Here is a 15,812-nt window from a genome sequence, read left to right as displayed (position 1 = left end):
TTTAGGCTTTTTTTCCTCCATAGATAGTGGATTGTCCCTAGATCATTCACTGAATATACCATTCCTTCTCCTTTGTTTTATGATTTCAACTTAGTTATGTTCCCATACATGTAGGGGTCTGTTTTTGGACTCTATTCTGTTCTTTAGTCCATTTGCCTATCTGTGCACCAATACCACACTATTAAAATCACTATATTTTCATACTAACGTGTTACCCAGTAGAGAAAGACCTCTCACTTTGGAGGGATTTGATTAGTCTTGTCCCTTTGCTGTTGCACATATATTAATATTTTAGAATCAACCTGTTGGGATTTTGATTATAAGTGCATCAAAACTATAATTTTGGGGAGAAATATAACATCTTTAACAAATTGAGTCTTTTAAAGCAAAGATCATAGTATGTCTCACCTTGTATTTACATCTTTTAAAATGAGTTCTAATAAAATTATTTTATACATAAAGATATTTGCAATGTTTGTTAAATTTATTCCTACATTTAAAATTTTGCATTCTCTTTTTTATTTGTTGCTGGTACACAGAAATGCATTTGGCTTTTATAACTCATACCCATCCATCATCCTCACTAAATTTTTTTCCTAATTCTAATAATCTGCTATGGATTATTTTGAGTTTTTTATATAAGTAATCATAACATGGCAGTTTCATTTCTTTCTTTCCAAATCTAGCCCCTTTTATTTATTTTTGTATCTTCTTGCGCTGGCCAGGCTTTTTAGTAAATTGCTGAATAGAAGTGCAACTTTGTCTTGTTTGTGATGTTAAAGGAAATAATTTTAACATATTATTGTTTTTCAAATTCTCCTTGATGGAGTTGAGGAATTTTCCCATGAACAGTTGTTTAGCTTTATTAAATGGGTTTTCCTTAATCTATTGAAAGGACCATATTTCTTTAAAATAGTAAAGTGATGAATGTTTAGATTTTTCATATCTTGAATCAACCTTGCATTCCTGGAATAAGCCCAACTTGGTCATGATATTCCATCTTTTTATCCTTTGCTGGGTTCAGTTTGCTAACATTTTGGTGGATATTTTGCATTCACATTTGTTAATTAATGAGTGATAATTACATGAAATATTTATGTCTCTGATCTGGCTTAATTGGTTTTGGCTAGTTTAGTTTCAAAAAATGACTTAAGTAATATTTTCTCTTTTATTTCTCAAGAGTTATGTAAGTTTGTGAGTTGTGTAAACAAAGGAAGCCATCAACAAAATGAAAAGACGTACTTAATACTTGCAAATGATATCACCAATAAGGGGTTAATACCCAAAATATATAAACAGCTCATACAACTCAACATCAAAAAAACAAACAATTTAATTTAAAAATAGGCAGAATACCTGAATAGACATTTTCCCAGAGAAGACATGCAGATGTCCAACAGGCACACAAAGGGATGTTCAACATCATTAATTACCAGAGAAACGCAAATTTTTGAAACTATAATGAGCTATCACCGCACACCTATCAGAAGAGTTATAAAAAGGAACACAAATAACAAATGCTGGAAAGGATGTGAAGAAAAGGGAATCCTCAAATACTGCTGATGGAAACATAAGTTGATGCAGCCACTGTGAAAAACAGTATGGAGGTTTCTCAAGAACCTAAAAATAGAACTATCGTATGACCTGCCAATTCCATTCCTAGGTATATATTGGAAAAAAACCAAAAACATGAATTTGAAAAGATACATGTACCTCAGTGTTCGTAGCATCATTATTTACAATTGCCAAGATACAGAAGCAACCTAAGTGTCGATCAACAAATGAATGTATAAAGATGTCATCTATATGTATATATATATATATATATATATATATACACACATGTGTGTGCGTGTGTGTGTGTGTGTGTGTTTGTATAATGGAATACTTATCAGCCATAAAAGAAGGAAATTGTGCCATTTCCAACAACATGGATGGATAACAACATTATGCTAACTGAAATAAGTCACACAGAGAAAGACAAATACTATATGATATCATATTTGAGGAATCTAAAAAATACAACAAACTAGTGAATATAACAAAAAAGAAACAGAGTCACAGATATAGAGAACAAAATAGTGGTTACGAGTGGGGAGAGGGAAGATGGGATGGGCAATATTGGGGTAGGGAAGTAAAAGTTAGAAACTATTATGTACAAAATAAACTACAAGGACATACTGTATAACATGGAAAACATAGCTAATATTTTATAATAACTACTAGTGGAATATAACCTTTAAAATTGTGAATCATTATATTATACACCTGTAATTTATACAATATTATACATCAACTGTACTTCAATAAAAAAAATAAGTAATATAAAAATAATTTGTGTAAGCTGGGAATTATTTGTTCCTTGAATGCTTGGAAAAACTTGCTTTTGTCTATCAGGACTACTGTTTTATTATAGAAAGACTTGAAACTATTCAATTTCTTCAATGATTAAAAGACTATTTGGATTTCTTTTTTTAAAGTTAGTCTTCAAAAGTTGTATTTTTCTAGGAATTTATCCAATTTTTCAAAATTTTCCATAAAGTTACTCATGAAAATTTCAGCTTTTTAATATCTGCTATAATTGTAGTTATGTTACTTGTGTATTCCTAGCAATAGTTGAGTCTTTTTTTGGTTAGTCTTGCTTGAATCTATCAATTTTATTGATAGTCTCTTCAAATAGCCAACTCCTGGCTTTGTTGATTCTTTGTATTTTATTTAATTTTCTCTTTCATTAGTTTCTGGTCATACATTTAGTATTTCCTTCTGTCTATGCTCTTTGACTTTATTTATTATCTATTTACCCAACTTCTAAAGGTGTAAATGTTCAACTCAATTTTCAGCCTCCCTTCTTTTATAACATAAGCATCTAAAGTAGAGTTTGTCAATGGAAGCACTATCAATATTTCGAATAGATAATTCTTTGTTGTTGGGGGCTGTCCTGTGAATTCAAAAATGCTGAGCAGCATGCCTGGCCTGTCCCCACAAAATGGGTGAAAATATTTGCAAAGTGACTGACTGACAAGGGATTAATCGCCAAAATATACAAACAGCTCATGCAATTCTACGTCAAAAAAACAAACAACCCAATCAAAAAATGGGGAGGAGATCCAAATAGACATTTCTCCAAAGAAGATATACAGATGGCCAAAAAGCATATGAAAAAATGTTCAACATCACTAATTATCACTAGAAATGCAAATCAAAACTATGAGGTATAACCTTACATGAGTCAAAATGTCCATCATCAAAAAAATCTACAAACAGTAAGTGCTGAAGAGGGTGTAGAGAAAAAGGGACCCTCCTACTCTGTTTGTGGGAATGTAAACTGGTACAACCACTATAGAGAACAGTATGGAGATTCCCTAAAAAACAGAACTATCTTATGATCCAACAATCTCACTCCCGGGCATATATATCTGAATAAAACCATACTTAGAAAAGATACATGCACCCCAATGTTCTCTGCAGCACTATTTACAGTAGCTGAGACACGGAAGTTACCTACATGTCCATCAACAGAGGAATGGATAAAGAAGATGTGGCACATACATATAATGGAACATTTACTCAGTCATAAAAGAACAAAATAATGCCATTTGTAGCAAAATGGATGCACCTAGAGATAGATGATCACACTAAAGACAGAGAAAGATAAATACCATATGATATCACTCATATGTGGAATCTAATTTTTAAAAATGATACTAATAAACTTATTTATAAAACAAACAAGACTTACAGATATTGAAACCCAAAGAGGAAGCATGGGGAGGTGGAGTTTGGGATTAACATACACATACTATCATATATTGGAGAAGGAAATGGCAACCCACTGCAGTATTCTTGCCTGGAAAATCCCATGGACAGAGGAGCCTGGCAGGCTATACTCCATGGCGTCACAAGAGTTGGACACGACTTAGCAACTAAACCACCACCCACCACTACTATATAAAAGATAGATAACCAACAAGGACCTACTGTATAGCCAGAAGAAACTACTCAAATTCTGTGATAACCTATATGAGAAAAGAAGATGAAAAAGAATGAACATATGTATATACATAACTGAATCATCTGAAACTAACACAACATTGTAAATCAACTATAATCCAATAAAAATTTTTTATAACTACACTTCAGCTTTTATTACCACTATTTTTTTTTTTCCATCCTCATTCAATCTGTTGTTCTTGTTTATCTACTAAGTTGTGTCTGACTCTTTGTGACCCCATGGACTATAGCCCACTAGGCACCTCTAACCATGGGGTTTTCCCGGCAAGTATACTGGAGTGGATTGTGATTTCCTTCTCCAGAGGCTCTTCCCAACCCAGGGATCAAACCCACATCTTCTGCATTGCAGGTGGATTCTTTACTGATGAGCCACCAGGGAAGCCCATCATTCAATCTAAGTATTTACTAAATTTCATTGTGATTTTTTTCACCCTAGATTATTCAGAAGTGTATTTTAAAATGTCTAGGCCTATGTACTTGTTTATTTGTTTTTAAATATCTATTTGTTATCAATTTCTAACATATTTGTTGACATTTGCTTTAAGCCCTAGAATATGGTAATTTTTCATAAATGTTCCATAGGGCTGGACGAGGTTTTTCTTAGTGGGATGTTCAACATATATCAATTATATTGAGCCTGTTAATTGTGTTCAAGCTGTCTGTAGCAGAGTTGTCTAACAAAACTTTCTGCAGTGATGAAATGTTCTATATCTATGGTATTAAATACAATAACCACTAACCCACATGTGGTTATCAGCACTTAAAATGTGGCGAGTGTGACAAAGGAGCTGCATTTTTAATTAAAAAAATTTTAATTTAAATAGCTACATGAGCCTTGGTGGCTACTCCATGGGGCAATGAAAACTATATAGTCTTGCTGATTTTCTGTCTGCTTGAGAGAGTGTTATTAAAGACAGTAGATTTGTCTCCTTCTACTTGTGGTCCTCTGAGTATCTGCTTCAAGTGTTTTGAAGTTATGTTTTGAGACATGTGGAGTTTAGATTTATTATATCTTTCTGGTGAACTGAACTTTTAAAAAATGACCTAGTAACTTTCTTGATCTCTAGCAATGCTTTTTTTTTGTTTCAAAGTCTATTTTTACAGTTGCCAGGGCGGGGGTGGGGGGAAGTGGGGAGGAGGGGAGGGATACACTGGGAGATTGGGATTGGCATATACACACTACTATATAGAAAAGAGATAACTAATAAGACCTATTTTAAAGCACAGGGAACTCTACTCAATACTCTGCAATGACCTATATGGGAAAAGAATTTAAAATTTTCAAGAGTGGATATATATATGTGTATAACTGATTCACTTTGCTGTGCAATAGAAACAACACTGTAAACCAACTATTCACGAATAAAAATTTAAAAATGATAATACAAAATTAAGTATATTTTAACTGACGTGTCAGTTAAAATATAGTATTTTTTAACAGAAATGGTATGGACCTAACAGAAGCAGAAGATATTAAGAAGAGGTGGCAAGAATACACAGAAAAACTGTACAAAAAAGAGCTTCATGACCAAGATAATCACGATGGTGTGATCACTCACCTACAGCCAGACATCCTGGAATGTGAAATCAAGTGGGCCTTAGAAAGCATCACTACGAACAAAGCTAGTGGAGGTGATGGAATTCCAGTTGAGCGATTTCAAATCCTGAAAGATGATGCTGTGAAAGTGCTGCACTCAATATGCCAGCAAATTTGGAAAACTCAGCAGTGGCCACAGGCCTGGAAAAGGTCCGTTTTCATTCCAATCCCAAAGAAAGGCAATGCCAAAGAATGCTCAAACTACAGCACAATTGCACTCATCTCACACGCGAGTAAAGTAATGCTCAAAATTCTCCAAGCCAGGCTTCAGCAATACGTGAACCGTGAACTTCCTGATGTTCAAGCTGGTTTTCGAAAAGGCAGAGGAATCAGAGATCAAATTGCCAACATGTGCTGGATCATGGAAAAAGCAAGAGAGTTCCAGAAAAACATCTACTTCTGCTTTATTGACTATGCCAAAGCCTTTGACTGTGTGGCTCACAATAAACTGTGGAAAATTCTGAAAGAGATGGAAATCCCAGACCACCTGACCTGCCTCTTGAGAAACCTATATGCAGGTCAGGAGGCAACAGTTAGAACTGGACATGGAAAAACAGACTGGTTCCAAATAGGAAAAGGAGTACGTCAAAGCTGCATAGTGTCACCCCGCTTATTTAACTTTTATGCAGAGTACCATGAGAAACGCTGGGCTGGAAGAAGCACAAGCTGGAATCAAGATTGCCAGGAGAAATATCAATAACCTCAGATATGCAGATGACACCACCCTCATGGCAGAAAGTGAAGAGGAACTTTCTTGATGAAAGTAAAAAGCCTCTTGATGAAAGTAAAAGAGGAGAGTGAAAACGTTGGCTTAAAGCTCAACATTCAGAAAACGAAGATCATGGCATCTGGTCCCATCACTTCATGGGAAATAGATGGGGAAACAGTGGAAACAGTGTCAGACTTTATTTTTGGGGGCTCCAAAATCACTGCAGATGATGACTGCAGCCATGAAATTAAAAGACACTTAGTCCTTGGAAGGAAAGTTATGACCAACCTAGATAGCATATTGAAAAGCAGAGACATTACTTTGCCAACAAAGGTCCGTCTAGTCAAAGCTATGGTTTTTCCTGTGGTCATGTATGGATGTAAGAGTTGGACTGTGAAGAAGGCTGAGCGCCAAAGAATTGATGCTTTTGAACTGTGGTGTTGGAGAAGACTCTTGAGAGTCCCTTGGACTGCAAGGAGATCCAATCAGTCCATTCTAAAGGAGATCAGCCCTGGGTGTTCTTTGGAAGGAATGATGCTAAAGCTGAAACTCCAGTACTTTGGCCACCTCATGCAAAGAGTTGACTCACTGGAAAAGACCCTGATGCTGGGAGGGATTGGGGGCAGGAGGAAAAGGGGACGACAGAGGATGAGATGGCTGGATGGCATCACCAACTCAACAGACGTGAGTCTGAGTGAACTCTGGGAGTTGGTGATGGACAGGGAAGCCTGGCGTGCTGTGATTCATGGGGTCGCAAAGAGTCGGACACGACTGAGCGACTGAACTGAACTGAACTGACGTGTCATAGGTTTGTCAGAACTCCCCCTCAGGATATGCCTGTTTTATCCTTTCCCATCCTTTTACATTACCATGTCCTTATTTTTCAGATATCTCTTTTTAAAATAATTGTGAGTAAAATCCAGAAGCACAGCCATTTTCTTAGCTAGTTTAATTTACATTGATTTCAATTACTGATACATTTGGATTTATTTTATCATTTTATTTTGTAATTTTTAAAAATTTTCTCTGTATCTTCTCCATGTCACCCCTTCCCCTAATTTTTAAATTTATCTTTGGATTGACTGTAATTGTCCCCTTTACTTTTTCCCTCTTCTGGAACAATTCAAAGACCTAAAATCTTTGATTTGTCCTCTTTCATAGTGAACAATATTTCAGTCCTATATTGAAATATTTATCCCCCAGATTTTACATTACTATTATCATTTTATGTAGTTAATGGAGTTTAACTTTACCCATAATGTATCATTTTCTTAGTTCAGAAATCTTTCTTGAATCTTAGACATTATATCAGATAATTTTCCTTCTTTCTTAAGTATACCCATAGAAGTGTCTTTAATGAGTCTGTCCCTCCTTTAATGGGCCTGCTGATAATGACCTCTTGCAGTTACAGTTATTCTAAGGACTGCTGTTTCTGGTTCACAGTAGCCCATGTCACTCTCTTAATTTAAACCCTTCCATAGCTTTTCACCACATTTTGGAAGAAAAATGAAATTTCTTAGCATGACCTGACTGGCCCTGCAGAACCTTCCAGTCATATTGTTACCATTTCCCTGGCTCATGGGCTTCTGATGTCATGACCTTTTTACTCTTCGAATGTTTACTCATACATTTGCTGATTTAAACTTTTTTTAACTAAAGACTGTTATGAGCTGAATTCAAGGTCCCCCTTGAAATACTATGTTGAAGTTCTAATCCCCAGTACCTCTGCCCCACTGCTCAGGGGATATTCTTAGGTCAACTGCCCCTCAACCCTCAGCCATACATGACTCAGAAGAACAGGTCACAGGACATCCTGAACTGGTGAGGGAGGCCACGGAGGTTCTGGTTAAGTCTCACCCCTTATCCCTCAGGCCTCCGCGCTCTTTCTTAACCTCATCTAGACTAATCCTTTAGGTGTGCTGCCTACTTCCTGCCGGCATCAGCTTATGGTGGTCTTCTACAGCAGCAAAAGGAAGCTCATACAGGTGAAGGGTTAGTCCCTGGTGCCCCTGGAGTCATTCTTTGGGCTGTAAAATCATCATTCTGGCTCAAATACAAGCAGGGGGAGAATTAGGGCAAAAAGGGGGGGTGGGAGGGGCATATGAGCTTGACTTGGCACTTTGTCTGAAGCCATCTGTGGCCACTTCTGTTCCCTTTTTTGACCTTCTTGCTCCCTCAACAGAGCTGCTTGTCCTCTAGCCCTCAGGCTCCATAATTTCTTGTACAAACTTCCTGGAAGGCGGAAAAGAAAAAACCATGACTGCAGAAGTTTAAAGGATTCCAAGAGGTTCAGGGCCTGGGGGGAAGGGAGAGGGTTATTTATGAAAGGGATAAATGCTCAGGCCAGCAAGAGATAACCTGTGGCCCTCAGGCTCTGTAGCTTTTGACTGATTTCAGGAGAAGGTATCTCCAAGCCAACTCTGGGACCCTTCTTCTCAAATAGGTCCTGTGTTTGCACAGGGGTGCCAATCCACTGATTTCCTCAATAAAGGAATGACCATAACACCTGACATTTCCTGATCATTTATTACGTGATGGACGAAGATCTAAGCTCTGAGTAGGGGTGGAGTCAATCCTCACCACGTCCATATGTGGGAGGTGCCATTACAATCGCCCTCGTTTCAGATGAGGAAGCCGAGGCTCAGGGACCCTCAGCCATCCACCAAGTCAGGTGGGGCAGGTGGCTGAGTGGGAGGCTGCCTCAGAGACCAGGCTCTCAGCGTACTGAGCAGCCCTGGAAGGCTGTGGTGCAAGGATACCCAGTGCCTGCCCCAAGGGACTCAATCAAATTATTTTTGTTTTGAAAGAAAAATAAAGCCTCGTTTTATTTTCCCCCTAAACATTTTTGTTTTCTTGATTGGGCCTTTGGGCAAAGCAAGGGCTTGTCCTTGACCCTGAGTCTGGGCTTACCTGGCTGTGGAGAGGAGTGGTGGGGAGGACAGGGAGGCAAGCTGGGCCTGGCCATCCTGCCCACACTTGGCCTGTGAAGGCTCGGCTTCAGCCTTGGTGAATGTGGCCTGGTACAGGGAAGTGAGTTTCTACCCTTTAGAAGGAAAAGGGGTCTGAGTCCATTATGTTGGTGTCTAAAGATCCTGTGGTTCTAACGCTTAGGGTCCTGGGGAGGGTTTCGCTTAGCAGCCCTTGGTGGGAAGGAACAGAGATGAAGGAACCTTTTGAGACCTGAAAACAGCCACCAATTGCAGATTTTTCTTTCAAGTGTCATCTTGGAGACACATGCACTTCATAAACATATAGTGCTCACAACAACTCTTTTCGGTTTCTGCATCACCCCCTTCTACAGGTAAGTAAACCAGGGCACAGGAGCACAGACCTAGGAGGACATAACCAGCCATGTCCAATTCCACAGCCCAGGACCTCAGCTACCACTGACTCCGTGTCTTTAAAAAGTTTCACTTCCAAGGCAAGACAGAGTGAGGGGTGATGAAGAAACAGACAGAAGCCTCCAGGCAATGAGCGTCCCTCTATCGTGCTTCCAGCCGTTCCACTCTCCTCTTACAATCACAATATTGGATAAATGATGCTCACCACAGAAAAATCAGTGTGAGAACAATACATGTTCTTTTGCTGTCAGGCTGGGCTCCCTTAGGCTCTTGTATTTGATTTATTTATAATCTGGTTTGGAAATGAAAAGGCAAAGCTGTCCTTGGGGACCACGTGGTCCACATGCTCGAAGTTCTAACATCGCGTCAGCCTGCAGCTCTTAGTCTGGGCACAGATACCAGCTGAGCCAGCATCTGCTTGGCTCTCTTTGGTCTCTTCAGAGCAAAGCCTGGTTTGAGTGTGGGTGTTTCTTTGCTCTCCTTCTACACGGATGCCATGACACATCATGTTCTTATCCAGCTGAGCAGTCAGGCCAAAGAAAGGGTACATTCCTACAGCGCTGGCCAGGCTGGCAGCCGTGCCCAGCCCTGATGTGTCACCCAGCTTCCTCACTACACGTGAGCAACTGGACTGTCATCTACCAGAGTCAGTCTAGAACCCTGTCATGCACAGGGACTCACATAGATGAGTGGGTTTCAGACAATGGCAGGCTTACAGAGTGCACAGCAAACACACTTGCCCACTTCACTTCTTTGTTTTTATGTGTGACATGAGATGGAAAAATTTTTGGAACAGAAATTATGCTCCAACAAGAGAGATGCTTTGAATGTCGGAGTCAGAATTGCCTACAAAATCTCACACATATACACAAACTCCCAAATGCACAGACACATGTCTGCACACATGTACACACACACTCCCTTCGGTGTGATATATGTGTGCTGTGACAGGTAGGAATATTGACAGTGTCGAGATCTCCTCATATCCTGTCTAATAAAAAGGAAAATCCTCTTGTACGCTCTTGTTTCATTAGTTGTGGGGGTTAGAGGAACTCTGATTGGAAATGAAAGGTTTGTGTTGGTATATCTGATAAGAGTGACCTTTAGTCAATGAGTGGTTCATGCTTTCCTGACAGGCTGTACAGACAGAGTCTGTCTGGACAGCAAGTGGCATTTTTTTCTACGCAAGGTGACATTTATGCCTTGAACCTTTCCATTTGGCAGGTGCCAGGAAGCTCACAGAAAAGAATGTTAAACCAGTTATGAAATGACTCTCCTCTCACTACAAATACCAGGGGCAGGGAGAGAAGTTGATTAATTAAAAAATATTCTTTCAAGACTCACTCTGTGCTATGGACTGTGCTGGGCCCAGGGATAAAGAGGCCACAGGTCAGATGCGCTCCCTAGTCTCACAGGGATTAAGAGCCAGCAGGGGAGTTGAACCTTAGCCAGAGTTCAAATGTGATGAGTCACGGAGGAGACGGGCTACCAGTGCCTATGACAGGGGATCTCCAGTAGGGAAGGGTCTTAGAGAAGGCTTCTCAGGGAAGGAAGTTTAAGCTCAGACTTGACAAGGCAGCAGGGCTAGCTAAGTGAGCAGGTAGAGCTTCTAGCAGAGAGAAGGCATGAGGCAATAACAGCACGGGGCAGGAAAGAGGCTAGCATGTGAGCAAACAGAAAGATGTCAAGGTGGTAGTGGACAGCAGAGTGAGGAACACTTGGAGAGGAATGCAGGGGTGGTACATGTTGAGCCTTGAAGAATACAGTGAGTATTTGTACTTAATCTCAAAAAGCACGGGTGTCCTTAAAGGCTGAAAACCCAGTCAGAGGCTATCACAATGGTCCAGGGAAGAGGCAAGGGTACCTTCAATTAGTGTAACAACCATGGAAATGGGAATGAGAGGTTTTTAGAAGGTGGAGTAGGTAGAATTTGGTGATGGATTTGATGGGGCACATGGGATAAGAAAGAGGAAGAAATCTGGATGCCTCCCAGGAGGACGGTGGGGTCATTTACTGGAACAAGGGCCCTGGAGGAGAAGCAGGGAGGCGATTGAGCCTGAGTTTGGAGTGGGGTACACTGGACATGAGTCACCTGTGAAACAGCCAAGAGGAGATGTCAAGAAGGCAAACTTGCAACTCTGAGGGTTCTAGGAGGAGATACACATTCAGAAGCCTCTGCCACAGGAGCTGAGTGAAGCTGTGGGTGGGGCGACTCCAGGAGGAGCAGAGGGCCTAGGAGGGAGCCCTGTGCCCCCACAACTCCAGCTGTTGCTGGCCAAGAGCTGCGGAATAGTCAGTCGAGGGGACAAGAGGAAAAGCAGGAGAGTATGGTGCTATTCAAGACATGAAAGGAATTATGTTTCAGGAAGGAAGGGTTGGACAACTGTGCTGAATGCTGCTAAGGGTTATTTTTTCCAAGAAAACCTGTCTCTGTCACTCTCCTGATTACAAATCTCACCAGTGCCTCCAAGAAAGAGTCTAAGGTCCTTATCATGGAATCCCAGGCCTCTCACGTGCTTCCACCAGTCTACCTGCCCAGAGTCCTCTCCCTGACTGCCCCCCTACAGATGAAGTCTGTGCCGTGGCCACTGTGGACACTGACAAGTGTGTGCCATCTGCTTTTCCCGCATTCCTCCCACCATACTGCAGCTTTTGTCTGGAGCTGTGCCCCACTCCCACCCTTTCAGCCCACGCGGTTCTCAGTCACCAGTGCAGCCCGTGGCATGGGGCACACAATCAGGTCAATGCTAACCAAGTGCTTCACCCTCTCCCGACGGGACTGGTGAGGGGAGGGGACAGGAGAGGTGATTTAAGATGGTGCCATCAGAGTGAATATCCTGGAAGTTCTGGGACCAAGGCTCATCTTCCTTTCCAGTGGCTCAGAATTGCACAGACATGGCCCCAGGAGTGCTGGCAGCTCTGAGAACATGGCTAACACGTGAAGGAGAGCAGAGCTGAGACAGGGAGACTGGCACCAGGGACATTCTTTGCGTCTTTCCTTTAAGCCAGGCCAGAAGCCAAAATGAACTTGGAATTTTGAGCTGTGGCAACCAGTGAATGAACTCTGTTTTTCGTTTTTACATAGAGCCAGGTTTCCTGTCACTTGGGACAGAATCCATGAATCCTAACTTCTATACCTGCTATTTCTGTAACTGAGAATGTTTCTGGGCTTCTCTGACTAGAGCATTTAACTGTGCTTCTCAGCGCAGTCTTCTCTGACTCCTGTGAGCACTCATCCCCGTGGCTTCTCATAGAGCCTGACACCACCACGTGCCCACCATGGTTTACACACCTGCTCCCCCAACAGCCTCAGTCCAGGGATCATGCCTTACTTCTGTATCTCTGATGCCTCACTAAGTATTTGGTGTATAAGAGTCACTTATCAAATGGTTTCTGAGAGACTCTCTGAATGAACAAATGAAATATAAGCAAGAGGCTCAATATCAAGATATTAGAAGACAAAGAAGAAAGGGAAATAAAGGTCAAATGAGTGCTTAAGCCAATGAAAAATTAAGTGTATCACCTCTAGTACTGGCCAAGTACATTTTCAAAATGTCATCATTTTAAATTATGGAAATGGCTTCTCGAAAACAAAAAAATAAATAAAGCATGTCCCCTGCTCCCAGATGGAATAAATTCATTTAGCTGTGTTTCATCAGAATAACTTCTACAATCTGGTAGTCGAAACTCATTAGGTCAGGTTGACTGATTTTTCCATAATTATTTTAAACGTTCACCATCTACAAAATTTCATCCCAAACCTGAACAGTCAGTCGTTGGCACCTAAATGAGTAGGCTCCATCACTCAGGCCCTGAACCGGCTTCAGTGCTACACTGGGTTATCATCAGATGTTTATGGAAGACATCCAGAGCAAGCCATAGTTACCATGGAAACAGGCATGCTAAAGGAAAGGATGGCTGTCATACACAAGACGAGACTGTGTATAGGAAGCATCGACTAGCCAAGAAACAACATGAGATATTCTCAGTTAAGAATGGCTGTTCATATTCAGGTGTTGAAAACTGAGCTGTCCAAACATCCAGCAGGGAAACATGCAGAAGCCCATTCATCCTGGCCACCAATGTGGGTTTTGACCCAGATGAAACTGTTACTAAGGCCTGAATGAAATAGGCTGTTTCCGTTTCTATAAAGGAGTGTTTTTCAAATCAAGTTGGATTTAGCTTCTAAGGGAAAAGGAGAGACACTTTTAAACCTAAATATTGTGAAGACAGCTTTTCCCTTTCAGTGCTTGCCATCTCTCACATACACTCCCACGTATGACTATATGTCTATACATATAATGTACATTTATGGGCCAGGACAAAACCCACTGAAATATGCAGAAGGTAGAGTTTAGAGGAGCACACGCCTCATGCATTGTCCTACTCGGTTTGTGCTTTGAGTTTGAAATGCTTATTAAGGAAACTCGACAAAGACTATTTTTAGTGATAAATCTCTAATGATCCAACCACTAGATTCAAAATTAGAGCGGGCTTAGGGATATCACTTTGTTCGTCTAGTGGCAATTGGGGCTTTCAAGGATATTTTATCTGCTGTTCCTGTGAAACCTAGGATGGACCATGGCTCTTTGTTCCTCTGTCGGTGATTAGTTGTGGAACTTTATCCCAACTGAAAGTATTATTGAGGGCTTCCCTGGTGGTCCAGCAGTTAAGAATCTGCCAGCCAATGCAGGCAACACTGGTTCAGTCCTGGTTTGGGAAGATTCCACGTGCCGTGGAACAACTAAGCTCATAAACCACAACTACTGAAGCCTGTGCTCTAGAGCCCAAGAGCTGTAACAACTGAAGGACCACACATCCTAGAGCCTGTGCTCTGCAACAAGAGAGGCCACCAAAGTGAGAAACCCAGGCATCGCCACTGAAGAGTAGCCCCTGCTTGTTGCAACTAGAGAAAGCGCGCATGCAGCAAAGAAAACCCAGCAAAGCCAGAAATAAATAAACAGAAGTTAAAAAAGGAAAATATTCATGGAAGACCAGGACTCAGAATACAGGAAACTCAGTGCAAAGTCCAAAGGAGATTTTAAAAAATGAAAGCACAGGAGAGCTCTGCAGGATTGCCCTGCTGGTTGGTACCTTATCTGATTTTCCTCATCGTCCACCAGGAAGAACCAGCGAAACTTCACAACCAGGGGGCTGCAGTTGGTGATCATGATGTAGCGGATCACCTCAGTGTCATTCAAGATACAGCCAAAATCCAGCTCCATGGTCTCAAAGGTGAGGTTGGGGTAATTCACTTCTCCACGCAGGTGCAGGATGTCCACTTGAGGGTGCTCCACATACTTGACGGCTAAAACTTCTTCGGCCACCCAGTTGTTCAGATCATTTTTGTAGGAAGGGTCAAATCTGACCAGCAGGTCTTTCACTTCACCGACCTCCAGTTTAACAGGCTACAAAAAAGATAATGGGGAATTACCAACCTCTACACTATGCATTTCCAATCTGATATATAGGACAAGCAAAGTTATTTACACATCAAGGCTGTATACTGTTACCCTGCTTATTTAACTTATATGCAGAGTACATCATGAGAAACGCTGGGCTGGAAGAAGCACAAGCTAGAATCAAGATTGCCGGGAGAAATATCAATAACCTAAGATATGCAGATGACATCACCCTTATGGCAGAAAGTGAAGAAGAACTAAAGAGCCTCTTGATGAAAGTGAAAGAGGAGAGTGAAAACGTTGGCTTAAAGCTCAACATTTAGAAATTTAAGATCATGGCATCTGGTCCCATCACTTCATGGCAAATAGATGGGGAAACAGTGGAAACAGTATCAGACTTTATTTTTTGGGGCTCCAAAATCATTGCAGATGGTGACTGCAGCCATGAAATTAAAAGACGCTTACTCCTTGGAAGGAAAGTTATGACCAACCTAGATAGCGTGTTAAAAAGCAGAGACATTACTTTGCCAACAAAGGTCCGTCTAGTCAAGGCTATGGTTTTTCCAGTGGTCATGTATGGGTTTGAGAGTTGGACTGTGAAGAAAGCTGAGCACCAAAGAACTGATGCTTTTGAACTGTGGTGTTGGAGAAGACTCTTGAGAGTCCCTGGGACTTCGAGGAGATCCAACCAGTCCATCCTAAAGGAGATCAGTCCTGGGTGTTCATTGGAAGGACTGATGCTGAAGCTGAAA

The 15,812-nt window shown here is 41.0% G+C and overlaps 1 protein-coding gene across 2 annotated transcripts in view; it reads right to left on the bottom strand.

The window, feature by feature from the left end:
• Positions 1–15,812, bottom strand: part of HYDIN (HYDIN axonemal central pair apparatus protein) — a 420,256-nt gene that overhangs the window by 125,629 nt on the left and 278,815 nt on the right. Inside the window, exons 24-25 of one of the 2 annotated variants that reach the window (XM_044932145.2) lie at positions 14,753–15,066; positions 7,290–8,549 (exon numbers count right to left, since the gene is read on the bottom strand). In XM_044932145.2, coding sequence (XP_044788080.2) covers positions 8,513–8,549; positions 14,753–15,066 — 351 coding nt within the window. In that variant the 3' untranslated portion in view covers positions 7,290–8,512. Of the gene's footprint in view, positions 1–7,289; positions 8,550–14,752; positions 15,067–15,812 lie in introns of those variants that run through there. The other variant, XM_044932144.2, reaches the window with a different exon arrangement.

This window comes from Bubalus bubalis, chromosome 18 (assembly GCF_019923935.1).
Source record: "Bubalus bubalis isolate 160015118507 breed Murrah chromosome 18, NDDB_SH_1, whole genome shotgun sequence".
Classification (NCBI taxonomy): Eukaryota; Metazoa; Chordata; class Mammalia; order Artiodactyla; family Bovidae; genus Bubalus; species Bubalus bubalis.
Note: the sequence above shows the minus strand (reverse complement) of the source record. Positions and strands in the feature narration are given on the sequence as shown.